Source organism: Lissotriton helveticus, chromosome 5_1 (genome assembly GCF_964261635.1).
Source record: "Lissotriton helveticus chromosome 5_1, aLisHel1.1, whole genome shotgun sequence".
In the NCBI taxonomy this organism is placed as follows: domain Eukaryota; kingdom Metazoa; phylum Chordata; class Amphibia; order Caudata; family Salamandridae; genus Lissotriton; species Lissotriton helveticus.
Genome location: NC_136065.1, coordinates 397,040,288 through 397,063,897, shown reverse-complemented (window position 1 = coordinate 397,063,897; position 23,610 = coordinate 397,040,288). Strand labels below are relative to the sequence as shown.

At 44.1% G+C, this 23,610-nt stretch overlaps 1 protein-coding gene across 1 annotated transcript in view; it reads right to left on the bottom strand.

Annotated features, from left to right (window-relative positions):
• Positions 1-23,610, bottom strand: part of PLEKHG5 (pleckstrin homology and RhoGEF domain containing G5) — a 565,287-nt gene that overhangs the window by 193,037 nt on the left and 348,640 nt on the right. The window contains exon 6 of the mRNA XM_078642616.1: positions 23,353-23,489. Coding sequence (XP_078498742.1) covers positions 23,353-23,489 — 137 coding nt within the window. The remainder of the gene's footprint in view (positions 1-23,352; positions 23,490-23,610) is intronic.

The following is a 23,610-nucleotide window of genomic DNA, read 5'->3' as shown; positions in this document are numbered from 1 at the left end:
AAAACGGAAAACTGATAGACCTAATTATAGACAGAATGTAGAAAGAAAACAATACATTTTCCTCTTTGTTTATAGATAAATCCAGAATTTAGGTTGCACATTAAGTGATTCTAAGGACCGTAATCATGTCTGAAAGGTCAACAGCTGTGCGGATTTATAGGTAAGGGAGTAGACAAAAAAGAGAAAGTTTCCTAATGAGGTTTAAACAGCTGTAAATGTGCACATAATTAATATTAAAATGTGCAAACTTATTTTTCACATATGGGTATTCATAGCGTTCAGATAGGTCAAATATTGAAGTATGAGAGTTTGCATTTATCTATTAAATACATGCGGAAGCATGGTGGTTTCAAATTATTTTTTTACCAAAATCTAAAATAAAGATGGATAAACCGCTAATCTTTGCAAAAAATAAATATGGACAAATACAGATGGAAATGTGAAAAAAACTGCAGTCGAAGCATGAAATATTTTCATCATTTTCTTATTACAGTCTAACCTGCAAATTACCAGTAATAAGACAATTTCTTTAACGACTCAGTACTGTAATAATTACAAATGAGTTGTCTCACAAAAGTTTGCCGCCAAAAAGAGCCCGGAGAGTCGCTTTCTTAACAGAACCCCACCTGCAACTGTCACTTAAACAATCAGAGTAAATATACCTATTTATCTCACTTTCGTTTCTCTTTCATACAAAATGAAGTCATTAACTGATAAGGAGCTATTTATGACATTATGTCTATTTATTGCAGTGCTGGGAATCAATGTGGAAGAAATCTGCTTACTAGCACACTTTCTAAACTACAAACCCTGAATTGATTGTGAGAAACGACAAGCTGAATCTTGCTGTATCAATTTTATAATACAGTATATATTGCAAGTGCACCCTACTTTTTGCAACCACAAGACCTTCTCATCAAAAGAAGCAAGAGACCAAAAATTCATTATAATGTTTTGCCGGCAGAATTGTAACCATTATAAGAAATAGAATACTCGGAGTCTGGGTAGAGGCCATGACTCAAGAGAGGCGAAGTCTTGAGTGTGGCATGATGCCCACACCCACTCTCTACGGTGGTAATTATTAGCTTACTATACTCTCTACATCTGCATATATGCTTTATGCCATGGCATTTATTTCATGTATATTTATTTTATCAAAAGGTATTTAAAAAGAAACCTGAATGCAAGGGGTCAACTTGTGCAGTAAAGTAAAATCACGTTTAGGAGACCTCCTGACTATCAGGAATTGTTTCAGCGTGTAAAGTGATTGTAAGATGCAATTTGTGAGGCAATAAACTATGATTTTCTCATGTGAATTTCACACTACTCTGGTAATAAACTGGAATGTGATCAGTTGTAATACATGTGCGAATGTGAGTTTATTAGTACAGTTTCTCTAAATAACAAGAGTTTTTAGGCCATATTGATTTGTACTGCCATGGTACAAATATATATGTTCACTTACATGCTAAGTCACTTTTGCTGCACAAAATTCAGTGTTATAAAAACATATTTCACAGGGCACGGGGAATTATGGCAAATATTTCACACTTACCTGTAAAATATGGGTTTCTTCATCATAATTATAGCCCCCAAATCACTATGCAGAGCTTTAGCACTATACAGGCCACTAAGACCTTAAGGCAAGGCTGTTAAGATTATATAAATTATGTGACAAGGCTATCAAAATTATGTGCCAAAAAAGGGAAATTATGAGGTACATTACCTGGTAGTATTATTGTCGTCCATTTGAGGTAGAAACAATATTGTTTGTGAAATCTGCAAACTTATGTGTCATCTATGCTAAATCCATAATTATATAGTAAATGCTACAGCCACAGAACTGCATTAATCTATTGGCCCTCACCATTGTTTATTGTTTAAGATGATGAAGATGCAATAGTTTTATATAGCACAAATGATACGCAAGGACTTCCTGGCACTAATAGACATGTACTGAGGGGTGGAAGATCATTACTGCTGATAGAACTATGGGGCCGATTACGAGTCTGGAGGTCTTTGACCGCCAGAACTGCAGTGATGGCCCTGTGGCCAACGTATTACGAGGCAGCCATTCGGACCATCCACCGCTGCGCCAGCGGCATCAGGGAACTGCAGTTCCCTGGTGGTGGTGCAGCGGATAGGGGTATACAATATGCAAGGTGGGACCGCCGCTGTCCGCCGAGCATATTTCGAGTTACCCCACCGCCAGCCTTTTCATGGCAGTGAGCCCGCCATGAAAAGGCTGACTGTGGGGAAACAAAAGGGCACCTAAAGGGCCCCCATGCCCCTGCCGCCATCTGGATGCATTTGGGGGGCACAACATGTGCCCCTCTGTTTGCCTGCACCTCAAGTTCCACCACGGCATGGACTTAACAGTCCATGCCGTTCTGGAACTTCTTTTGCATTACCATTGCGGTGCCCATTTTCAGGGCACCGAAATGGCAACAGCAAAAGAAAAGCCCACCAGACACTCTTAATCTGGCAGGCGGACCATACATGCCTTTGGCGGTGCTGTGCCGGCGCAAAGTCGGTGCAGCACCGCCAATGTCGTAATCAGACTCTATGTTTTCTTATTTGAATGGGAGAGAGAGTGGAGCAAGTGTTGATATCAAAGGGAAGAATGTTGTAATATTTAGCAATCAAGAAGGAAAGGGAACACTACTTTACAGACAGTGTTTAATCCATATGACTGTAATTTGTTGCTGTAGACTGAATGAAGCAGGTGGGCTGGAAGATATTGGGTGAATTGTTTCCTAAGATATAATAGTCCAGCACTATTGGCTGCTCCATAAGTGTAACAGAGGGCGTTAAAGATGATCAGTTTGTGAATGGGCAATGTAGGCTTTCAAGATGATGAAAATAGGTGTGTGCGATGGAAGATTCAAAGTAAGGAAGTAGCCTGGTTCTGCACAGTTTGAAGCAGTTTTAGTAAGTACTGGGGAGCCCCCAGATAAGGGCATTTCTGTAATCAAGCCTGCATGAGACATGCGTTTGATTTACTGTTTTATAGGATGTGTTAGGGGGGCAGTGAGAGGATCTTCTGCAACAGTCTTAGGATCTGAAAATAGATTGGGGCTACCAGATTGATTTGAGTCGAAAATGATAACTTGTTGAACCTTAAGATTTTGCAGAAAGAACAGATGCAGGACAATGTCCACGTGCATTAGGCTACAAAGATGATGACCAGATTGCGGTATCTTAGCAGAGTACTGAACTTGGTCTTGTCTCTGTTGAGTTTAAGGCAGTTAAGCTGATCTACTAGACTAGGTCTTCGATGCACTTCCTAAAGCCTGCTTGGGTTTGCAGATTCCATCTCAGAGAGGCGAGAGATTAGAATGAAACACAAGTCATGTTGAATGTTTGGATAGGTCTAATAGGACCAAGGGAACTGAACCACCCTGGTGAAGGGTAATTCTGATAACATCAGATATTGCCAGTACGGAGGACTAAGCGCTGGGTGAGGGGCAGAAACCAGTTTGTGATTAATCAAGCTGGGCACTGCTTTCCAAGTAATTGGACAGTTGAAGATCTGCAATGTATTGATGAAAGGTAAACCTAAACATTCTAATTCCGATCAGTGCCCATTGTGTGCCACACTTTGGAAAAAACAGCTTTTTCAAATCAAACTATCCCTAAATGTACATATAGTATATAAAAAAACATAATGGATTGCATATGCAGTGGTCCTATGTTGCCATCTCAGGGTTTTGTTGACATTTACAAACTACTCAGCCTTCAGCCTCATGGTATGATATCACAAGAACCCCACAATGGCAATTCTGGACCGTATAATACAGTTACCTGTTATTATAGATAGACAGGTACATTTACCAAGGCACCAGCGTAAATTAAATCCTGTACAGCAAACCATGAACTGAAGAGAAGTTTAAGGTATGCATCTCTATCGTGCCTCAATATAGTGTGTCTAGCTGTCTCTACTTTTATTCAGATACACACGGGGATCATGTTTTAATTTGCAATGTTCAAGGATCGAGTTAGATATGTTGCAGAAATAATATTGAAAATGCAGCCTTAACATAAAAAAATGCAAATAAGAAAGACGGCCTGGAATGTCCCTATGGGATAAAATACAGCTTTTCTTTTCAAGGAGCTTTCAAGTGTTGTTTTGACAAATCCAGTTACTGGTAAATCTTTGCACCTCAGGGTGAATTTGCAGTATGGTACTGGTGCTATTTTTGCCGTCTTTGTTACTTAGCAGTGACATTTGCATAGTGCACAAGCTGCCATCAGTATGCCATCGCGGCACCGATGTAGACTTATGAGGTAGTCGATTGCAGGATCTGTAACCAGCTAAAGCTGGTGTGAGATAAGGGCTGTTCGTTTTTCATAGGCCCCTCCCCATATTCCTATATTTACAAAATGACACAATACTCTGGCAGACCGTTTGCGGAAAAACCGGTTCTTTCTGAAATGAAACCGAAAGCTCAGCCCTCCTGAAATCTGAGCAGTTCTGCACGTCTTTCAGAGGAAGTCTGTGGTTTGTTCCAGCTTGCATCTTGGCCTGGTTCCCTGATACAGGGTGTTGAGCATGCATCAGATGATGCCTGTGGATTACACCAGTGGTTGGAGGCTCCAATGCCACTTAAGGTCAGTTTCATGACCAGCAGCGCCTTCCGCATTTATTAGAAGCCACAAAGCAACTGGAGATAGGTGGGTGCCCTCAGCAGCACCGCCGTCAGAGGCAGAGGGCCTGAGTGAGATCTTGGCGTGCGGGTTACTCCATCACTATGATTTATATTTCGGTGGACGGGATATCTGTCACAGTGACCGAGTAATCAATCCACCAACATCTAAATCAGTCCCAGACTCTTGAAGCTGAGCAGTAGTTAAGCATGTGAGAAATCTGCACTTCCTGCGTGACTGATGCGGTTGAAGCGGAGAATAATTTACACACAAAAAAACAGAATACATCGATATATGTTGGTTTGTGTCCCTGTTCGATCCCTGCACTCTCCTGCTTGGCACAAGGATGCATATCTGGGCTACTTTCCAATGTTTTACAAAACTTCCTGCCATTATGCTATTTCCCAGTATTGATTTTCACCCTTTTGCGCAACGTCCAGAACCCGCCTTTCATTTCTTAAGCAGGCAGGGCTCTGTGACAGCCAGGATGCCTTCCCTCCCACAGGCTCCATTACAGCCCGTGCTGCATCTTGCTGCTCAGGCCAATTTCCAGCCAAAGACTACAATTCCTAGAAATCCCTGCTCTTGCATTGTCTCCACCTTGTATGCCAAAGATGGGTGAAAGGACCAGCACCTCTGTAGATGCCACCTTGATGACGCTTGAGGCATATGATCATTAGTTCAACTTTTAAAGCCTCAGTTTGCTTCCCTCCCAACTAGATACACTTGGTGAAAAGCACACACTGACCAAAGGCAATCCTGTTGGTCACTACTAGGTAGCGAAGTGAGTCTGAGAGGGAATGACATAGCAAGAATGACTGCAGAAGAAATAATTCCACTACACGGTTTATGAGACTAAGGGAGAAGCCAGAAAATGAAAATACCCTGAGATCTGAAGTAAAGCTCTGACGACACCAAGCAAGCAAAAGTGGTGAACCTTACCCTCCCTATACGAGCTCCCTTGCCTTATCCATCCAAACATCTATCAATTCATCCTTTTACTATTCCATCCACCCACTGATATCCACTATTTCAACCTTACATACTGTCATCCATTTATGCTTTCAACCATCATTCAATCATTTCTTATTCCATTCATCCATCCAAACATCTATCAATTCATCCTTTTACCATTCCATCCACCCGCTGATATCCACTATTTCACCCTTGCATACTGTCATCCATTTATGCTTTCAACCATCATTCAATCATTCCTTATTCCATTCATCTATCCGCTCTCCCACCCATCCATCCTGCCACCCCTCCTTTCATCCATCCACTCAGCTATCAGGCCACCACTTATTTTCTCTCCTCATACATTACCAACGAGCAAAAGAGAAAAACAAAGTGGAAAGGAGGAGAAATGTGGAAAAGCCGCCACAAAGAGAGAAACAAGGGACATCCAGGAGTGAGTTAAAAGGGCAGGAAGTGTCTGGTAGTCCATAAAAGAAGCATGAGGTGGATTCCAGACTATGCGTCGACATGTAGTAGCATTGGCCGCAGGCTTCTGAGCAGAGCTCTGGACACTGGCCCTCATCCGTTTACAAATTAAGCATTGGGCTGTGACTGTAAGATTCCCCAACCATCTCCGCAGTGTACACTACTAACACAGATTGCTCACCAAGCAGGGATGGGTGGAGGTTTTAGTTGTAAAAAGAGTTGAAGGAAAAAATGGCGATTGTTTTGAAAACGAATCATAAATCTTGAAGTGATTCTACTCATTCATATTGTGATGTATAGGGACGTCTTGCTGACAGCCAACAGAAGGCAGGTGAGTTGGGCACGTGCTATTGGAAACTTTGATCTGTATGGAAACGGTCAGCTACGCTTTGCATGTTTCAATCAAATTAGACACCTCACAAGACTAGGAGCCTTCTGCAGTGACCTGTGTGCAAAAACCTCCAGGTCATCGACTCCAGCGCACGTAAGACAATTAGATAGGCAAATGCACCTGTTACACAAAGCAAATATTTGGAAAGAGGCAAGGGGGTGTGAGCCTAACGAGGAATTTGTTTTAATGTTATTTTAGGTATTTCAGATTTAGCCTGGACCTAACCCCGAGGAGCAGTAGACTGCTTTTCATAAACATTTTTGTTCCAGCTGGAGCATTTCAAGGTTGAGGGAGCACCCACAAAACGGTTTATTCTGCAGGTGGAGGCCAAAAACAACATAAATATAATGATGAGCTGGAGGATGAGAACATCACAGAGAACAATGGGAATTTTATAATCAACGTGATCTACTGGTTCCATCCCTGTTAACTTTCCAACAATAGAAAAGGCATCTTCCAAAACTTGACTAATGAACTTTTATGAAGAAAAGGTGAGTGTAACTGAAAGTGGGGATTGCCATGCTAAATAGAGAGCAGGGGAGCGCGAAAAGACAGGTGCAAGGGATCTACAGGTTGGTGCTTCTAATACAGCATGCCTCCCAGAGCAGCGCGTGCGTTGCTCAGGCTCGACCGAAAAATGTGAATATAAAGGCACAGCAAGGATGGTAAACTATGGGGAGAAGAAGGGGAGAGATACGGATGTGGTTGAGAAACAGGTGAGGTAGGAAGAGACGCAAGGTAAACAGAAAGTTGAGTCAGCTAGAACAAAAGATACAGCGAGACAGAAATAGCAAAAGGAAGGTAGCGAAAGAGGGGGAGGTTTTAAAGTAAGGAAGAGAGAAGGAAAGAAGACTGAAATGCAGGGTGAAAAAAGGTGAAGTGTGGGGATGTGAGGGACAGGGAAGTGAGATTCATAGACAGTCAGAGAAAGAGGGTGGTACAGTGGTGAGGCTGGGACAAAGAGGTACAAACAGGGGAGGGAGAGTTGTGTAAAGAGAGAGGTAGATTCATAGGTGAGGCACAGAGGAGTGGCTGAAATACAGGAAATGGTGCAGGAAGTAATGAGAGAGGAGGTAATGATAGAGAAAAGTAGCAGCACTGGAAAGGAGGCAGCAAGAAAAAGAAGGGCAGTGAGAGAGTTGAGGGGATAGAGATGGGGTACCGTGGGGATGTGATGGTTGAATGATGAGGTTATTTGAGAAGTTAGGTAGCAAGAGACAGAGGTGGAGCTGGAAGTCAGTGAGAAAGATGTGGAGGAGAGCAAGAAGTGGTGTGCGATGAGGAAAAGAGTGATGAGGCTGCGTTAGAGGTGGGTGAGGTACACAAAGATACAGAGGTGAAATAAGGAGATCCGGTTAAGAGAGGTGAAGTAAAGTTTGTAGATTTATAAAGCACAGCTTATCGCCCATGAGGGTATCAAGGCGCTGTCTGTGGACATGGGTAGATTAAGTGATTTGCCCAGAATCACAGGATGTTGCGCCACTGTCGAGACTCGAACCCTGATTTCCAGCTCTTGAGTTGGCAGCTCTGGCCACTGTGCCACATCATCTCCCAGCAGATGCAGGGAGGCGATACTAGAATAGCAGTTGAGGTAGAGAGAGGAGACAGAGAGGCAGATATTTAGAGGAAGTCAGAGAAACTGGTAGTGAGGTGGGGCCAAGAGACGTATGTCAGAGGGAATCTAGGTACAAAGAGATGGGGTAGAAGAATTTTAGGTTGAGAGAAGGGTGGGTATATAAAGGTGCAGAGTCAGAGAGGCAAGATAGAGCGCGAAGAGGTGAGATGGAAAAGATGAGGCAAAAGAAGGCGAGACAGGTGAAGCAGAGAAAGAGGTAGAGGGTAGTAAAGAGAGGTGACGAGGAGGTAGTCAGAGGGAAAAGAAGACAGGGAAGTGAGCTAGAGAGAAAGGTAGGGAGCCAGTCGTTAGTGAGGTAGAGAGAGGTAAAGTAGAGAAAGGTGGGGTGGATAAAGAGGTGCAGTATTCAGATGGTGGAGTGGTAAACAGCATGTTGTGTAGGGAGATAAATGACTGAGCATGCTGCAGAGGAGGTGGAGAAAGAGAGGAATAAAAGTAATGAGAGGTAAGCACAGCCGGGGAGATACAGAGTCCAGGGTAGAGGAAGGCACAGACGGGGAGATACAGAGTCCAAGGTAGAGGAAGGCACAGCCGGGGAGATACAGAGTCCAAGGTAGAGGAAGGCACAGACGGGGAGATACAGAGTCCAAGGTAGAGGAAGGCACAGCCGGGGAGATACAGAGTCCAAGGTAGAGGAAGGCACAGACGGGGAGATACAGAGTCCAAGGTAGAGGAAGGCACAGACGGGGAGATACAGAGTCCAAGGTAGAGGAAGGCACAGACGGGGAGATACAGAGTCCAAGGTAGAGGTAGGCACAGACAGGGATATACAGAGTCGGAGGTAGAGGTAGGCAAAGACGGGAAGATACAGAGTCCAAGGTAGAGGTAGGCACAGATGGGGAGATACAGAGTCGAAGGTAGAGGTAGGCAGAGAAAGGGAGAAAGACTGGGATGGGAAAGAGACTGAGTTGAGAACAAGAGATACAGGTCACTTTAGCGGGGGGAGGGACTCGGGATGCTTGGAAGATGGGGCCCCGGCCCTCTTCAAATTGCCCACTTTGCTCTTGCCTTAAAGTAAATGTCTCTTCAACTGAGCCTCAGGTATTACAATCACGGTCACCTCCACTAGCGCAGTCCTGGATCTAGAGTGCCTAAACTAGAGAGCTTGGATTGAGCAAGAAGAACCTTGTCACCAATTACAACCAGGTTTTAAGCAAGTCAAAGAATCTGGAGGTAGGTGTGTCCTGTTCAGAAATGTGCCAACCATTACCATAGGCCTTCGAGGAGGGGGCTCTAGCAGTGTCATACCTTTTTTAACCCATGTCTTTCCCTGACTGGTGTTTGGTCACTGAGACCTGACGACAGCGCAGCCAGAGCAATCTGAAATGCTCTGAAGGCGGAGCAGCCACCAATGCTGGACCCTATGGAAGAAACTTCAAAGGGTTGAAAGGAACTGCTGCTATGGTGCCTAATAGGTAGAACATGATATTCAGAAGCCACAACTCAGCTCTACTACAGGGCACCTGCACTATCCTAAGGAGGTGCACACAGTGAAGTGTGCCCTTGTGGAGTGGAGAGTTACACGCGATACAGTGCAGGGAGGCTCAACCACACTTTCACCCCTGCACCCCTCTGGAATCACAACTGTGAATGAGCAGAGCATTATGGAATTTTAACGATAAACATGTCACAACAAACCTTTGTTAGTATGGACTCAATTTGGGCTAAAAAAGCGTTCTACCGCAACAGACGTTGACTTCAATTTTACCAGGGTCAACCAATCAGGCGGTTAATACAGGTCCACCTATGCTGGTTGCCCGGATATCACTATCCCTTTAATCCGAACTGAGTCTGCATTTCTCAAACTATTTCATGCATAAGATTAATGGTGAGCCACTGATCCTTGCTACGGATTACAAAGAATTTGGTAGTGTTTACCTTTAGTAGTTCTAGCTGGACACCAGGCCCTCCTCTGCAGAGTAACAACGTCTTGTAGTAATCCCATTCCAGGTGCAGAGGATCACACATAGAAAGCGCCTACTTCGATGAGGGTGAGGATCTGAATGCGCGCGACGCTTACGGCCTATTCTACTGTGTCTTACGCTCAGGGGGTGCACAGCATTACAGCCACGAGGGAGTTTCCACATCTTTACTCAGCAGATCTTGGTTTCGTCAAGTTTCTTCCTCCACTGTGACTGACTCTACTTCAATATTTCTGGAAACGGATTCTGAAACTCGTGTGTGTTTTGGCGCTGGTCCCGAATTATTCTCCAAGACAAACAGCCTGAGAATCCGAAGATTCAAGGTGTTTGTCAACATCGTGATTAATAATTGTATGGAAGGGATAAATAAGTTCAATATTCATACAAACTATATCACCATGGGGTCACCATACCGCGCAACCCAGGTGTGTTTGAGCTCTAAAGAAAATGCGCGGGACTTTCTATGGTACTCAGGCAAGCGGCGTCGGTCCTGGCAACAGGTACACAGATCCCTTCAGTTGTGCCAACTTTTGATTAAACAAGGTTGTTAGGAGCTGAAAGTTTCCTGAAATGTAGAATAGTAAGCAGATTTCACCTTCGATCCAATTCGTTTGCTTTACAGTGAGTTTCCCGTTTCACGCCATCTACTTCTGGATGCAAAAGAATGGGGAGGCCAACACAACAGCGGTGACATCATGTGCCCATCAATAATACAAATACAGGAAACAGTTCGTTTTGTACCATTCCCAGGCACTAGATTTTTGCATCCCTGCAAGGGTCTCATCTCCTACCAAAAAGCATCAGAGGTGAGTCCGCCACAAAATTTGAAATAGAACTGAGCTAGGGGTACACATGTGTCATAAGAGCTACTGAAAGACCAGTCAGGAGAGATGTGCAGCAGAGGGGATGGGAATATACAAGAACCTTTGAAATTCAAAACAAATCTGTTTGACTTTTCTAAGGGTGACACTGATTCATTACCCAGGTCTGATGGCTAAGCGGCTAATGCCTTCACTGTCAGGGCCTGTGTAGGCAGTCCTCATGGTTACAGGTTCAAATCCCAGCAGGTCCACTCAACCTTTCATCCTTCTGAGGTCGAAAAAATGAGTACCATTGAGTTGGGTAACAATAAATATCTGTTATTCGGCGCCAAGGAACCCTTCTGGGTGAACGTGTGCTTTACAAATATGTTATGCTATGATCTTTGAAGACCTACATAGATAGATTTAATGAAAAGTGACCCAATGACGTAGCAGTGAATGATCCAAGAATATTTTTTGCACTACATAAGTGGTAAAAAGTAATAAGATATATGAAGCCTTATATAGCATATACGAATATGTTTGTATATATGTATTAGACTTACAATGTAGAATCCAGGTACATGGAGATGGAGTGCGGTAAAAGAAAGAGGTGCATACTCAGAAAGCGAGGAACAGATATTAAGGGAGGAGTGGGTCAGCGCAGGGTACCTGACCAAGCAGTGGCCAAGGATGGAGGAATATAGGACCCACTCGATGAAGTGTTGATTGAACTGCAGGGTCTTGAGTATGGATGACATTTTAGTCAACAAGTGTAACCTCTGGGAATTTCTCTCATTGGACTTCATGCATTGACCATGCTTTCTGTTTTACTTGCAATTCCCCTGTTCACACAATTGTAGCTCGCAGGAGACTCATTTCAAGCAGAAGCCAGTTCATTGGAAGTGTGAAACCGGATGTTTGACCCATCTGCATGCGCTTCCCCAGCATCCCTTAACCCCTCGCCTGCGGGGCTAATTCCCCCGCTGTGCTGGGGAGCGCGCACAGCGCCCCGGTGCTCATGATGAGCTCAGCTCGTCATGAGCTACGGTGGCCTTGTGCTCATGACGAGCTCAGCTCGTCACGGCCACACCGGTTTCTTCAGAATGTTCAGCACAGCAGGGGAATTAGCCCCGCGTGCGAGCGTTCTGACCGTTATGACGAACTGAGCTCGTCATGAGCACGGGAGGGGTTAATGTGACTTCAGGCACTTTTCAAAGACAACATTTTGAGCTGGTGTCTTGCTTTAGTTATGGTCATCCTGTGCCAAAGCAGGACTTCCTCAGGTAGCCAAATCCTCCTCGTTGTCTAATCTTCAAGGAACTAATCCGAGAAGGCAGGGTTCAGCTATGACCGGTCATTAAATAGGACTCTGGGTCGAGCTAGAATTTTGGCCCCAACAAGGCTCGGGTCCTAGTTGTTCACCCGACTACAGAAGTCAAAACGGACGTGTCAAGGATGAGTGTCTTCCAGCCTCCTTTCTATTATTACAGGCTATGCCTCTGGTTTAAGCATAGTTGTTTTTCCAAGAGCTACATCTGTACCGAGTGTTCAATATCTCTGACGTACACAATGTACAAATCATGACAGGCCAGCATGAAACTAATAGGAAAGGTTTCAAGAAACAGGTTAGCCAAACTAAGTGTGATTCAATCACTAAAACAGAGGTCTTCAAACTTTTTGATGCCGACACCCCCATGTCAAAATATTTTTTTAAGTGCAAGGAACCCCTCCTGACAAAAAGTTCTAGAACTTGGTCCTCATCACCATTGCCATCTATATACAACCATTAATGCCCCCAATCCCACAGCAAATCATTTTTACAGCTGGGAAATAAATTAAACAGTGTTTAGCAAACCAGCGGTCCGTGAGAGAGCTTGGGGACATGGTCAGGTGTGGCTAAAACAAAGAGCCTTATTTATGAGGCACTGGCGTAGGGCAGCGCCGCAAGTCTTCTTGCTGCGCTGCCCTACACCAATGTGAAAGGGCAGGAATGCACCGTATAATATGGTGCATTCCTTTCCTTTCCCCCTGCGTTGCCATACAAATTGCTGCCTAACGCAAACATAGCAGGATTGTTTTTGTGCAGGAAGGGGCACCTTACTGTAAAAAAGAATCCTCAGAGGGGTTTTCCTCTTTCTATGTGTGCTGCACAATGCAGCACACATAGAACGAGGAACACACATAGAAAGTGGAAAAACAAGGAGAAATGAAAACATTTCCCCTCGTTACGCCAGCTGTGGGGAGGCGTAAGGTTTTGGCGCTGCCCCAGGTTTACATGGTTTTACAAATCTGGGGCAGCGTCAAAATCCATGGGTGTTGCGTGAGAACGCCCACGGCAACGCCTATGGAACGCCTACTTGACATAGTGTAAGGCAACGCAGCAACTTGCGCTGCTTTGTCTTACTCCATATCTATGAGGCCATGCAAAGCCACGCAGGGTGACCTTGCGTCGCCTCATACATAGGATTGAGACGCTTGTGCCGCCAAAGTCTAAAAAAAAGTGACGCTCCAGCAGCGCAAGCCTCTCATAAATCAGCCCCAAAATATTTTGATAGTTTTTTAGGTCTTTCAATGGGAAATGCACTGTAGTACATTATGAAACCTCTATTATTGAATGCACTGCAGAGGTCCGTGTGTAACCAGATAGACACAGAATTAAATTTGGTTGACGCAATGGAGTATAGCGACTTGTGTATTTTTAGTGCTATGAGGTCACAGCCTGTGACAGAAAGCACAGTGAATGTGTAAGTTGTTATGTTATACTTGCATTACACACATAATAATATAGACTGCTTCAAACTGTGCAAATAGTTTAAACATAAAATGGATCTTCCAAAATGTAGCTTTGAGTAATATAATACCATAAGTAGTGGTTGTGTTTTTTGCATACCTGTCCCTTCAACACCTCACCAGGGGTACTAAGCACTGTGTAAATGCAGTTATGGTTATAAGCATGCACTTCACAGCCCAGTTGTTAACTCTTTGCACCGTCATGCAAAAAAAAAAAACATCTTTGCCATCACAATGCTTAGAGTGATTCAAGCAATTTGATGCTGAACATCCTGAGATTCTGGGCAAATCATGTAATCTCCCTGTGCCTAACAACAACAAAAAAATGAATGTGTCTTCATGTAATGCAACTGGTGCTATGTAAAGCGCTCTGATACATGATTTGGGTCAAGTTTGCGCTATATAAAACTCTGTAAAATAAAAATAAATAAATAAAAAAGAACCACTCCCAAGCACCCTTTACATTTGCAGATTAACTCCTAGCGCACATTTGCATGTCATTCAGGCAAGCAGGCACCCTGGCATGAACACTTACTTGAAGGATTGTTTTACAGCACATGAGAGTCCATTCACTTCAAATAAAGCATTTTAACAATCAGAATGAAGGGTCCCAGTGTTTGACCAAAAGGAAAAGCACATTTTGCATGCCAGGCAGAAGTTAGGCCTAGAAATGCAGCGACCAACTTCCCAGGACACCACGGCCCCCTGGAGGTCCTGCCCCACAGACTGCTCCCACAGACTGCTGCACTAAAAGGAACATAGGAATGTAGACAAGCATTGGCAAAGCCAATAGGTCTCGCCTATACAAGAGCTATTGGCGTTGGGAATGCATTTTTGACATGTTGTGCACAAGTGTAACTGCTGATCACCATGGCTAAAAGTTAGTGACATGGAGTGTCCTAGAGTGGAGTGGGGTGAGCAGAGTGTTGTAGACTGGATTTGTTGGAGTAGAGTGTCATAGAGTGGGGTAGAGGGAGAGAAGTAGAATTCAGTGGTAGAGAGAGTCGTACAGTGCAGCGTCAGCGTGCAGTGTCAGAGTGCAGTGCTGTGGAGTGGACTGGGGTGGAATAGGGTAAAGTGGGTTGGAGTGGATTGAGGTAGTGGGCTGGATTGGAGTAGATTGGGGTGGATTGGAGTAGATTGGGGTGGATTGGATTGGGGTAATGGTAGTTGGATTGAGTGGGGTGTATAGGAACGGGTGGACTGGATGGGGTGAATTGGATTGGGGTGGATTAGATAGGTTTGGGGTGGATTGAAGTGAAGTGGATTAGAGTAGGGTGGTTTGGAGTGGTGTAAATTAGAGTGGAGTGATAGGTTGGACTGGACAGGGTGGATTGGAGTGCAATGATTTTGAGTGGGGTGGGGTGGATTGGAGTTGAGTGGATTGGATTGCCTTGTGTTGGATTGGAGTGGGGTGAATTAGATTGGTTTGGGGTGGGTGGGGTGGGTGGGTGGGGTGGGCTGGAATGGATAGGGTGGATTAGATTGGAGTGGGGTGGATTGAAATGGGGTGGGGGATTGGATTGGGATGGGGTGGACTGGATTGCAATAGACTGGAGTGAGGTGGAATGGAGTGGGGTGAATTGGAGTGGGCTGAACTGGAGTGGGGTGAATTGGACTGGCATGGAGTGGAGTAGACTGGATTGCAATTGGGTCAATTAAGTGAGGTGGATATGACTGAATGGGGTGGATTGGATTGGGTGGGGTGAACTAGATTGGTGTGGGGTGGGGTGGGGTGAACTGGATTGGATTGAGGTAAGGTGGATTGGAGTGGGGTAGGCTGGATTCAGCTGGATTGGGGTGGACTGGATTGGGGTGGGGTGGATTGGGGTTGGGTGAGGTGGATTGGATTGGAGTGGGTGGTGTGGATTGGAGTGGGACAGATTATTTTGGATTGTAGTGAGACAGATTGAAGTGGGGCACATTATTTTAGATTGGAGTGGGGCAGATTGTTTTGGATTGGTGTGGGCCCGAATTGGAGTAGAGCAGACTGGAGATGGTTAGGAGAATTGTAGCGTGGTGGATTAGAGTGGAGTGGGGTGGGGTGGGGTGAGGTTGTCTAGGCGGATTGGTGTGAGGTGAGGTGTATTGGAGTGGGGCGGATGGGAGTGGAGCAGATTGTCTGGAATTGAAGTGGGGCAGATTTAAGTGGGGCGTATTGGATTGGGCAGATAGCTTTGGATTGGAGTGAGGCAGATTGAAATAGGGCAGATTAATGTGGGGTGGATTAGAATGGGGCAGATTAGAGTGGGTTAGATATATTTTTAATTGGAGTGGGGAAGATTGTTTTGGATTGAGTGGGTCATATTGGAGTGGGGCAGAATGTTTTGGACTGGAGAGGGGCATATTGGTGAAGGGGGTCAGATTGTTTTGGATTACAGTGGGCAGATTGTTTTGTACTGGAGTGGGCAGATTGTTTTGGATTGGAGAGGGGCAGATTGTTTTGGATTGAGCAGGCAGATTGCATTGTATTGGAGTGGAGCAGATTGTTTTGAATTGGAGTGAGGGAGATTAGAGTGGGTCAGATTGTTTTGGATTGGGTCAGATTGTTTTGGATTGCAGTGGGTCAGATTGTTTTGGATTGGGTCAGATTGTTTTGGATTGCAGTGGGGCAGATTGTTTTGGATTAGAGTGAGCCAGATTGGAGCGGGGCAGATTGTTTTGGATTGAGCAGGCAGATTGCATTGTATTGGAGTGGAGCAGATTGTTTTGAATTGGAGTGAGGGAGATTAGAGTGGGTCAAATTGTTTTGGATTGGGTCAGATTGTTTTGGATTGCAGTGGGGCAGATTGCTTTGGATTAGAGTGGGCCAGATTGGAGTGGTCAGATTGTTTTGGATTGGTGGGGTAGATTGTTTTGGATTGGAGTGGGGCAAAATGGTTTGGGCTGGAATGGGGCAGATTGTTTTGAAGTGGGAAGATTATATTGGATTGGAGTGGGATGATAGTTTTGGATTGAAGTGGGGCAGATGGGAGTGGAGCAGATTGTCTGGAATTGAAGTGGGGCAGATTTAAGTGGGGCGTATTGGATTGGGCAGATAGCTTTGGATTGGAGTGAGGCAGATTAAAATAGGGCAGATTAATGTGGGGTGCATTAGAATGGGGCAGATTAGAGTGGGTTAGATATATTTTTAATTGGAGTGGGGAAGATTGTTTTGGATTGAGTGGATCATATTGGAGTGGGGCAGAATGTTTTGGACTGGAGTGGGGCATATTGGTGATGGGCAGATTGAAGGGGGTCAGATTGTTTTGGATTACAGTGGGCAGATTGTTTTGTACTGGAGTGGGCGGATTGTTTTGGATTACAGTGGGCAGATTGTTTTGTACTGGAGTGGGCAGATTGTTTTGGATTGGAGCGGGCAGATTGTTTTGGATTGGAGCGGGCAGATTGCATTGTATTGGAGTGGAGCAGATTGTTTTGAATTGGAGTGAGGGAGATTAGAGTGGGTCAGATTGTTTTGGATTGGGTCAGATTGTTTTGGATTGCAGTGGGGCAGATTGTTTTGGATTAGAGTGGGCCAGATTGGAGTGGTCAGATTGTTTTGGATTGGTGGGGTAGATTGTTTTGGATTGGGGCAAAATGGTTTGGGCTGGAATGGGGCAGATTGTTTTGAAGTGGGAAGATTATTTTGGATTGGAGTGGGATGACAGTTTTGGATTGGAGTGGGGCAGATTGTTTTGGACTGGAGTGGGGCAGATTGGAGTGGGATGGATTGGAGTGGGGGTGATTGTTTTGGATTGGAGTGGGCACATTGTTTTAGATTGGAGTCAGGTAGCTTGGAGTGGGCTGGATTAAAAGGGCTGATTAGAAAGGGGCTGATTAGAATGGGGCAGATTGGAGAAGGGCAGATTGTTTCGGATTAGGGAGGACAGTTTGGAGTTGGAGTGGGGTAAAATGTTTTTTTTTTATTGGTGTGTGAAGATTGTTTTGGATTGGACTGTGAACATTGTTTTGGATTGGAATGGGGCAGATTGTTTTGGGATTGGAGTGGGGCAGATTGTTGTGAATTTGAGAAAGGCAGATTGGAGTGGGGCAGATTGTTTTGGATTGAAGTGGGGCAGATTGTTTTGAAGTGGAGAGGGGCAGATTGTTTTGGGCTAGAGAGGGGAAGACTGGAGTGGGGCAGATTGTTTTGGAGTTGGGCAGATTGTTTTGGATTGGAGTGGGGCAGATTGTTTTGGATTGCAGTGGGGCAAATTGGAGTGGGGTGGAGTGGGTTGGGATTCGCTGTGTAAATAGGGAGGGGGAGAAAAGAGGAGGGGGTAGCTATTATCGTAAAGGACTCCTGGGAAATCTCCACTTCAGGGGTGCACAACATGGACTTGATAGAAGGCCTGAACATTTGTATTAAGATTGGCACCACAACCTCTTTTGCGGGACTCTTGGTATACAGACCCCCTGACTGTTCACCTGGTATAATTCCTGAGCTCTGCAACATCGATGCCCAGAAATCACTACAGTATTCCAACTTTACAGCGTTAGGTGATTTCAACTTGCACGTTAATGATCCGAGATGTACGCAGGCAGTTCAGTTTTCCATGTCTCTCAATGGAGCTAAACTGATTCAGCATGTACAACTGCCCACCCATAGGGCAGGGCATACCCTAGATCTTCTGTTTTCTAATATTCCGACTTTGATAACTGAGACTCCATATCAACTGGTCTGGACAGACCATTGCTTAATTCAGTGTTCTTTCAGTTTGGAAAAACCCATTCAAAGCAGGGGAACTCGCTGTCAAAAAGAAACTGGATGAAGCTTACAGTTTTGCAGGAGAGTCAACCACTAATATTGAGTGATCCAAATGCTGACACATCCACTCTAAATAGGTGGATTTCCTCTGCCTTGGAGTCCATTGCCCCAGCCAAAGTAGCAAAAACGATGAGGAAATCCCCCTCGGCCCCGTGGTTCTCGGAGACTCTCAGATTAAATAAAAGTAGATGTAAAAAATTGGAACGCTTGTAGAGGGTGGATTACAGCGCAACTGCCAAATTGGCATATAAGAGAGTACTGAAAGAGCTTCACAAATTGATGAGAGAGGCAAGGAGGGACTACTTGGTGAAGCACATTAATAATACGGAAAACTCAAGAAAGAACATTTTCAGGGTCGTCGGCTCCTTCTCCAAACTGGAGCTGGAAAATGGAATTCAGCAGTCCCTCTCTCTGTGAGCAAAAATATTGGACTTTTTTGATAGCAAAATTTGGAAAGCCTACAACACCTTCACAACCGCGGTAGAGACCAAAAAAACAGAAGAAAGTGGGAGTAGTAATTCCGAGTTCTCCTTTACGGAATTCCTTCCCATCTCTCACCAGGAATCACTGGCAGAGATCCGGAGTTGTAGGTCAGGATTCCTAGAGGACCCATGACCCCCTAAATTGTGGAAAGAGATGGCCCACTTAATAATCCATGTTCTGAATCATATATGGAACAAATCTCTCGCTGCAGGTATTTTGAAAACATGCCGTGCTCCTCCCCTTAGAAAAAAAACCCAATGTGGATGCAGGGGAGATAAACAACTATCGCCCAATCTCATTATTACCAGCACAGCAAAAATGCTGGAAAAAATGGTCCAGCGACAGTTGGCTTATTTTATTGAGAGCCATGATATTTTACATGATACTCAGTCCGGCTTTTGGACTGGTTTCAGTACCGAGACAGCACTCTTGGAGGTGGCAGAGTTGGTTAGAACATCTTTGGACACTGGATCATCAGCGATGCTGGTGCTCCTGGAATCATCCGCAGCGTTCGATACGGTGGACCTCCAAATCCTGATACAGAGACTCCAAGCAGTCGGAATTGGGGGAGTGGTACTCACCTGGCTTAAGTCTTTCCTTAAAAATCGTACGCAGAAGGTCGCTCTGCAACCCCACCAGTCGGAACCCAAACATCTATGGTGTGGAGAACCACAGGGTTCGGCTTTGAGCCCGCTTCTTTTTAATATATATCTAGCCCATATGTTCTCACTCATAGCTAACTGGGGAGTGAAGGTGATATCATACGCCAACAACACCCAGCTGGTGTTTTCCTTTAAAGACCAGTCTAAGGACTACTTCAAGAGATTTAAGGGATGTCTGAGAGACATCGCCGAGTGGATGAACAACAATAAACTCAAATTTAATGCAGAGAAAACTGAAGTGTTGTTCTGTGGCAAGGCTCTGCCACCAGCAGCTGGTATTTGCTGGCCGGCTGAAATGGACCTGCCTCCCACTCCAGCAACTATGGCAAAAAACCTGGGAGTGAAATAGGAAGTAGATCTCTCTTTCACAGCTCAAATTCGGCAGGTGACAGCCTCATGCTTCAGCAAATTAAGGAGCCTGAGGACATTTTTTACATTTACTGCCGGAGGACTGTCGAAAAGTCATTGTCCATGCCAATGTGACATCTAGGCTGGACTATGCTAACTGCCGCTACCAGAGCCTGCCCGCGTACCTAGTCAGAAGAATGCAGATGATACAGAATGCGGCTGCGACATTGATTAGACGTGTACCATTTCGTCATCATATCTCTCCGCATATTAAACAGCTCTTCTGGTTGCCGGTAGCAAGAAGGATTGAGTTTAAGACTTTAACTCTGGCATTTCGGACAATACATGGCAAATGCCTTAGTTACCTTAAACAACAGTTGTGCCACTACAAACATAACCGCTCCCTGAGGTCCAACTCCCAAAATCTGCTCTGTACTCCGTGCTTTGTTAAAGCTTGCTTAGGAGGCAGTGGGGGCTACCAAGCTTTGGAATTCCCTGCCAAACTATATTTGCCATATCGAATCAGAGCCGCTGTTCAGAAAGTCCTTAAAAACTTGGCTTTTTATGCTAGGGTAGAGTTCTGTGGCCTGCTCCTCCTCATCTTCGCGTGCTGCCTACTGTTTTAGCGCCGGGACACCTCTGTTTGAGGTAGCTGTCGCGCTTTATTAATGTCTGTATGATTATTATTATTATTGGGATGGTTGGAGTGTGGTGGATTGGAGGGGATTGGATTGGGGTGAGTGGTTCGGATTGGAGTGACGTGGATTGGACTGGATTGAGTGGGGCAGATTGATGTAGGTAGGGTTGATTGGTGCGGACTGAAGTGGGGTGGATTTGGGTGTACTGCATCATTATATGTCAAAGCATCATCTAAGAAATTTAACTTAAGACAGAAACAATGTTGATTTGTAATAAGATAATCCTCATCTTTTGAGAACAGTGTCCACGAGCACAACAAAAAAAAATATGAGTGCAAAGTGAGAAAAGAAGACTTGGCAAAATAAAATACAGTTAATTATAGAAAATAAATCTGTACAATTTTGTTTGTCCAGTCACATGCCTTCTGTTTGCAGGGTGCTAAAAGTTAAACAGAACAATACCTCAATCACTTTGGGAGCAGTGGACGGGTGATGTTAGGACAGCCCTGACCAACTACAAGGCTGTAAAAAAGAGTTCCATGCAATTCAACTAATGGTGAGCATTGGGCGGGCTCCAAGCCCTTATTGTTTGTCTTGCAAGCAAGACGCATGCGCTAATGCATGCTCTTGCATGCCCGACCCTAAAAAACAAAATTAACATGCCAAGGCTAACCGTCTCTCAGGCATCATAACCTGTTCCCAAGGCTTTATCTCTCTGACCTTGTTTATTGTTGCTGGTAATTTGAACCCTCTGATATTGTGTGTTTATCTATACACTGTGATAATCCATGTAATTAAAACTCTTTTCTACAGAGTTTATCACAGTGTAATTCCAATCCACTCTTAAAGGCATTTTATCAATTTTAACATAAGCATTTCACAACAAATCAGTCAAGCCTACTGATTTTACCATTACTCTTCATATTAAAAAAATAAGAACTATGACTTCTGACATTAGTTTTCCCAGTGAACCAATTTGGCCTATAAACTATCACATTTGTCACCATAACCATTACAGGCCTACGGTATTGAGCATAAGCTTTCCCACAATGTAACTGTCAGGTGTGCTCCAATGTACACGGTTACGGCCGACAAACAAAATACACCCCCTGATAAAAAGAGGGACTTACAAGAATTCTTGTAGTGCAAATCTTCTAGAGTAGACCAAGGGTTTGTCACAGAAGATAACTATTAGCAATATCTTTGCCTACTACTGAAAAACTGAGATTCCATGTACCAAAATCCCTCTCTAGAGGCTATAAGACATTGTAATATCAATCCAACATGAAATACCTACTACCATTAACATATGCCTTTCACAAATAAGCCAGGCATGTTCCTTCTGTCATAACCTTTTGTTAGACCTATGGCATCTGACAAAGGTACCCAATGAACCAGTCAAGTCAGACCTAAAGCTTTTATCACTGACTTGTCACTATAACCAACAGATGCCTCCTACATTTACATAAGCTTTCCGACAGGACAACCATTTAGGTATAAAGCCATAAAAGTACAAATAAGTACATAATGACACACAAACCCTCCTTAGAGGACTGAACAACAATTCTCACAGTGCAAATATTTTACTCTCGGGGTTTGTGACAGAAGTTAGCCAAAACCCCTGTCTACTATAATAATCTGTGAGAGTACGTATGACAAAATACCTCTCCACAGGCTTTAATACAGCATAATAGTAATCCAACCTTAAATGCCTATTGGTTTTAATATATACTTTCCACAATAAATATGTGAAGCCTACTGCTTTGTCCTACATTTTCATAATTAACAGAACAGTCCTATGGGCTTGATCACTGGTTTGTCAACATGACCAACTCACTGCAGCTTTATTTAGGATACATTTTCCCACAATGCAACCCAAAGCCACATAGTATTACAATTAGAAATATGAACAAAATTGCAGTTGGCAAAAAAGGATGTGAAACCTTTTCCCCTTCACAAAAGGGCCCCAACAAAGATGTGCAAATCTTGGAACCCCAGGGTTTGTCAGAGGTCAAACCAGCACTAAAACTCGGGCTTCATGAAATTCCTAAAATGACGCCACATTACCTAGATACGCTGCGGTCACAGCAATATTTTACTGCAGGAGCACAACGCGAACGTGAGTGGCTGATTTAAAATAGGATTTAATTCTGATATAGATGTAACTGATTTTGCACAATAATTCTACAGTCTGAATCATACGAAATGTTCACTCCCACAATTAAGATCTGACAGGATGGGCATAAATAGGGAGAGTATTTTAGTTGACTGACACACAGCTTCTGCATATTCAAATGCTGTACACAAGGAAATCAACATGTAGATGGATGCAACCAAAGTACATCTCTCAACAGTGATTCATAACGCTTTATATCTGTTGATAACGTAAGGTCTGGCAACAGTTGCAAAAGTTGCTGAAGCCACATCTAAAAAGCAAGGTGACATACTTTTGCAAATTTTCCAGCACGACTTAGCCTCATTTGAGTAAAATATTTCAACAGAGACAGAGCACACTCACTTCAGGATATGCTGGTGTGATTTCCAGGATACTCGTTGTAAGTCCTTGTCTTGTGATATGAATAACTAACACCTGGTTGCAGTTAATTATGAAATAGACCATTGGGCTATCACTGGGGTAATTATGAATTAAAATAATGGCTAAAAACATTGCATAAGGTTCTGCCTCAGGGAACACAAAAATATTGAATAAACAAGCAAGCACAATTAGACATGGGACCTTTTTGTGTTGTCCAAAAAACTGAGGATGACTGGTATTGCCAGCTAACCAAACTGTGCTCTGCTCCCCCACACTGGTATACTGCAGTAAGAAGCAGGTCCTTACCTTTAACCTTAAGGTAGTGCCCCCCAAATCTGTATGCTTCGAAGTTGAGAGATAGGGGCGTATTTGATTGATCGAGGAAAATGTCCACCTTGTTGAGCTCTATCCCTTTCCTTTCGAAAGCTGGCAGCAAGACTTCACTAAAAGGCAGAGAGCAAAGAATAGGAGTTAAAAATAGTGTATATGTGTACATATAATATATCAAGCAGCATTCGTACTTGAATGCACAAATGAGATGCACATTATGTTGCTTTAAACAAA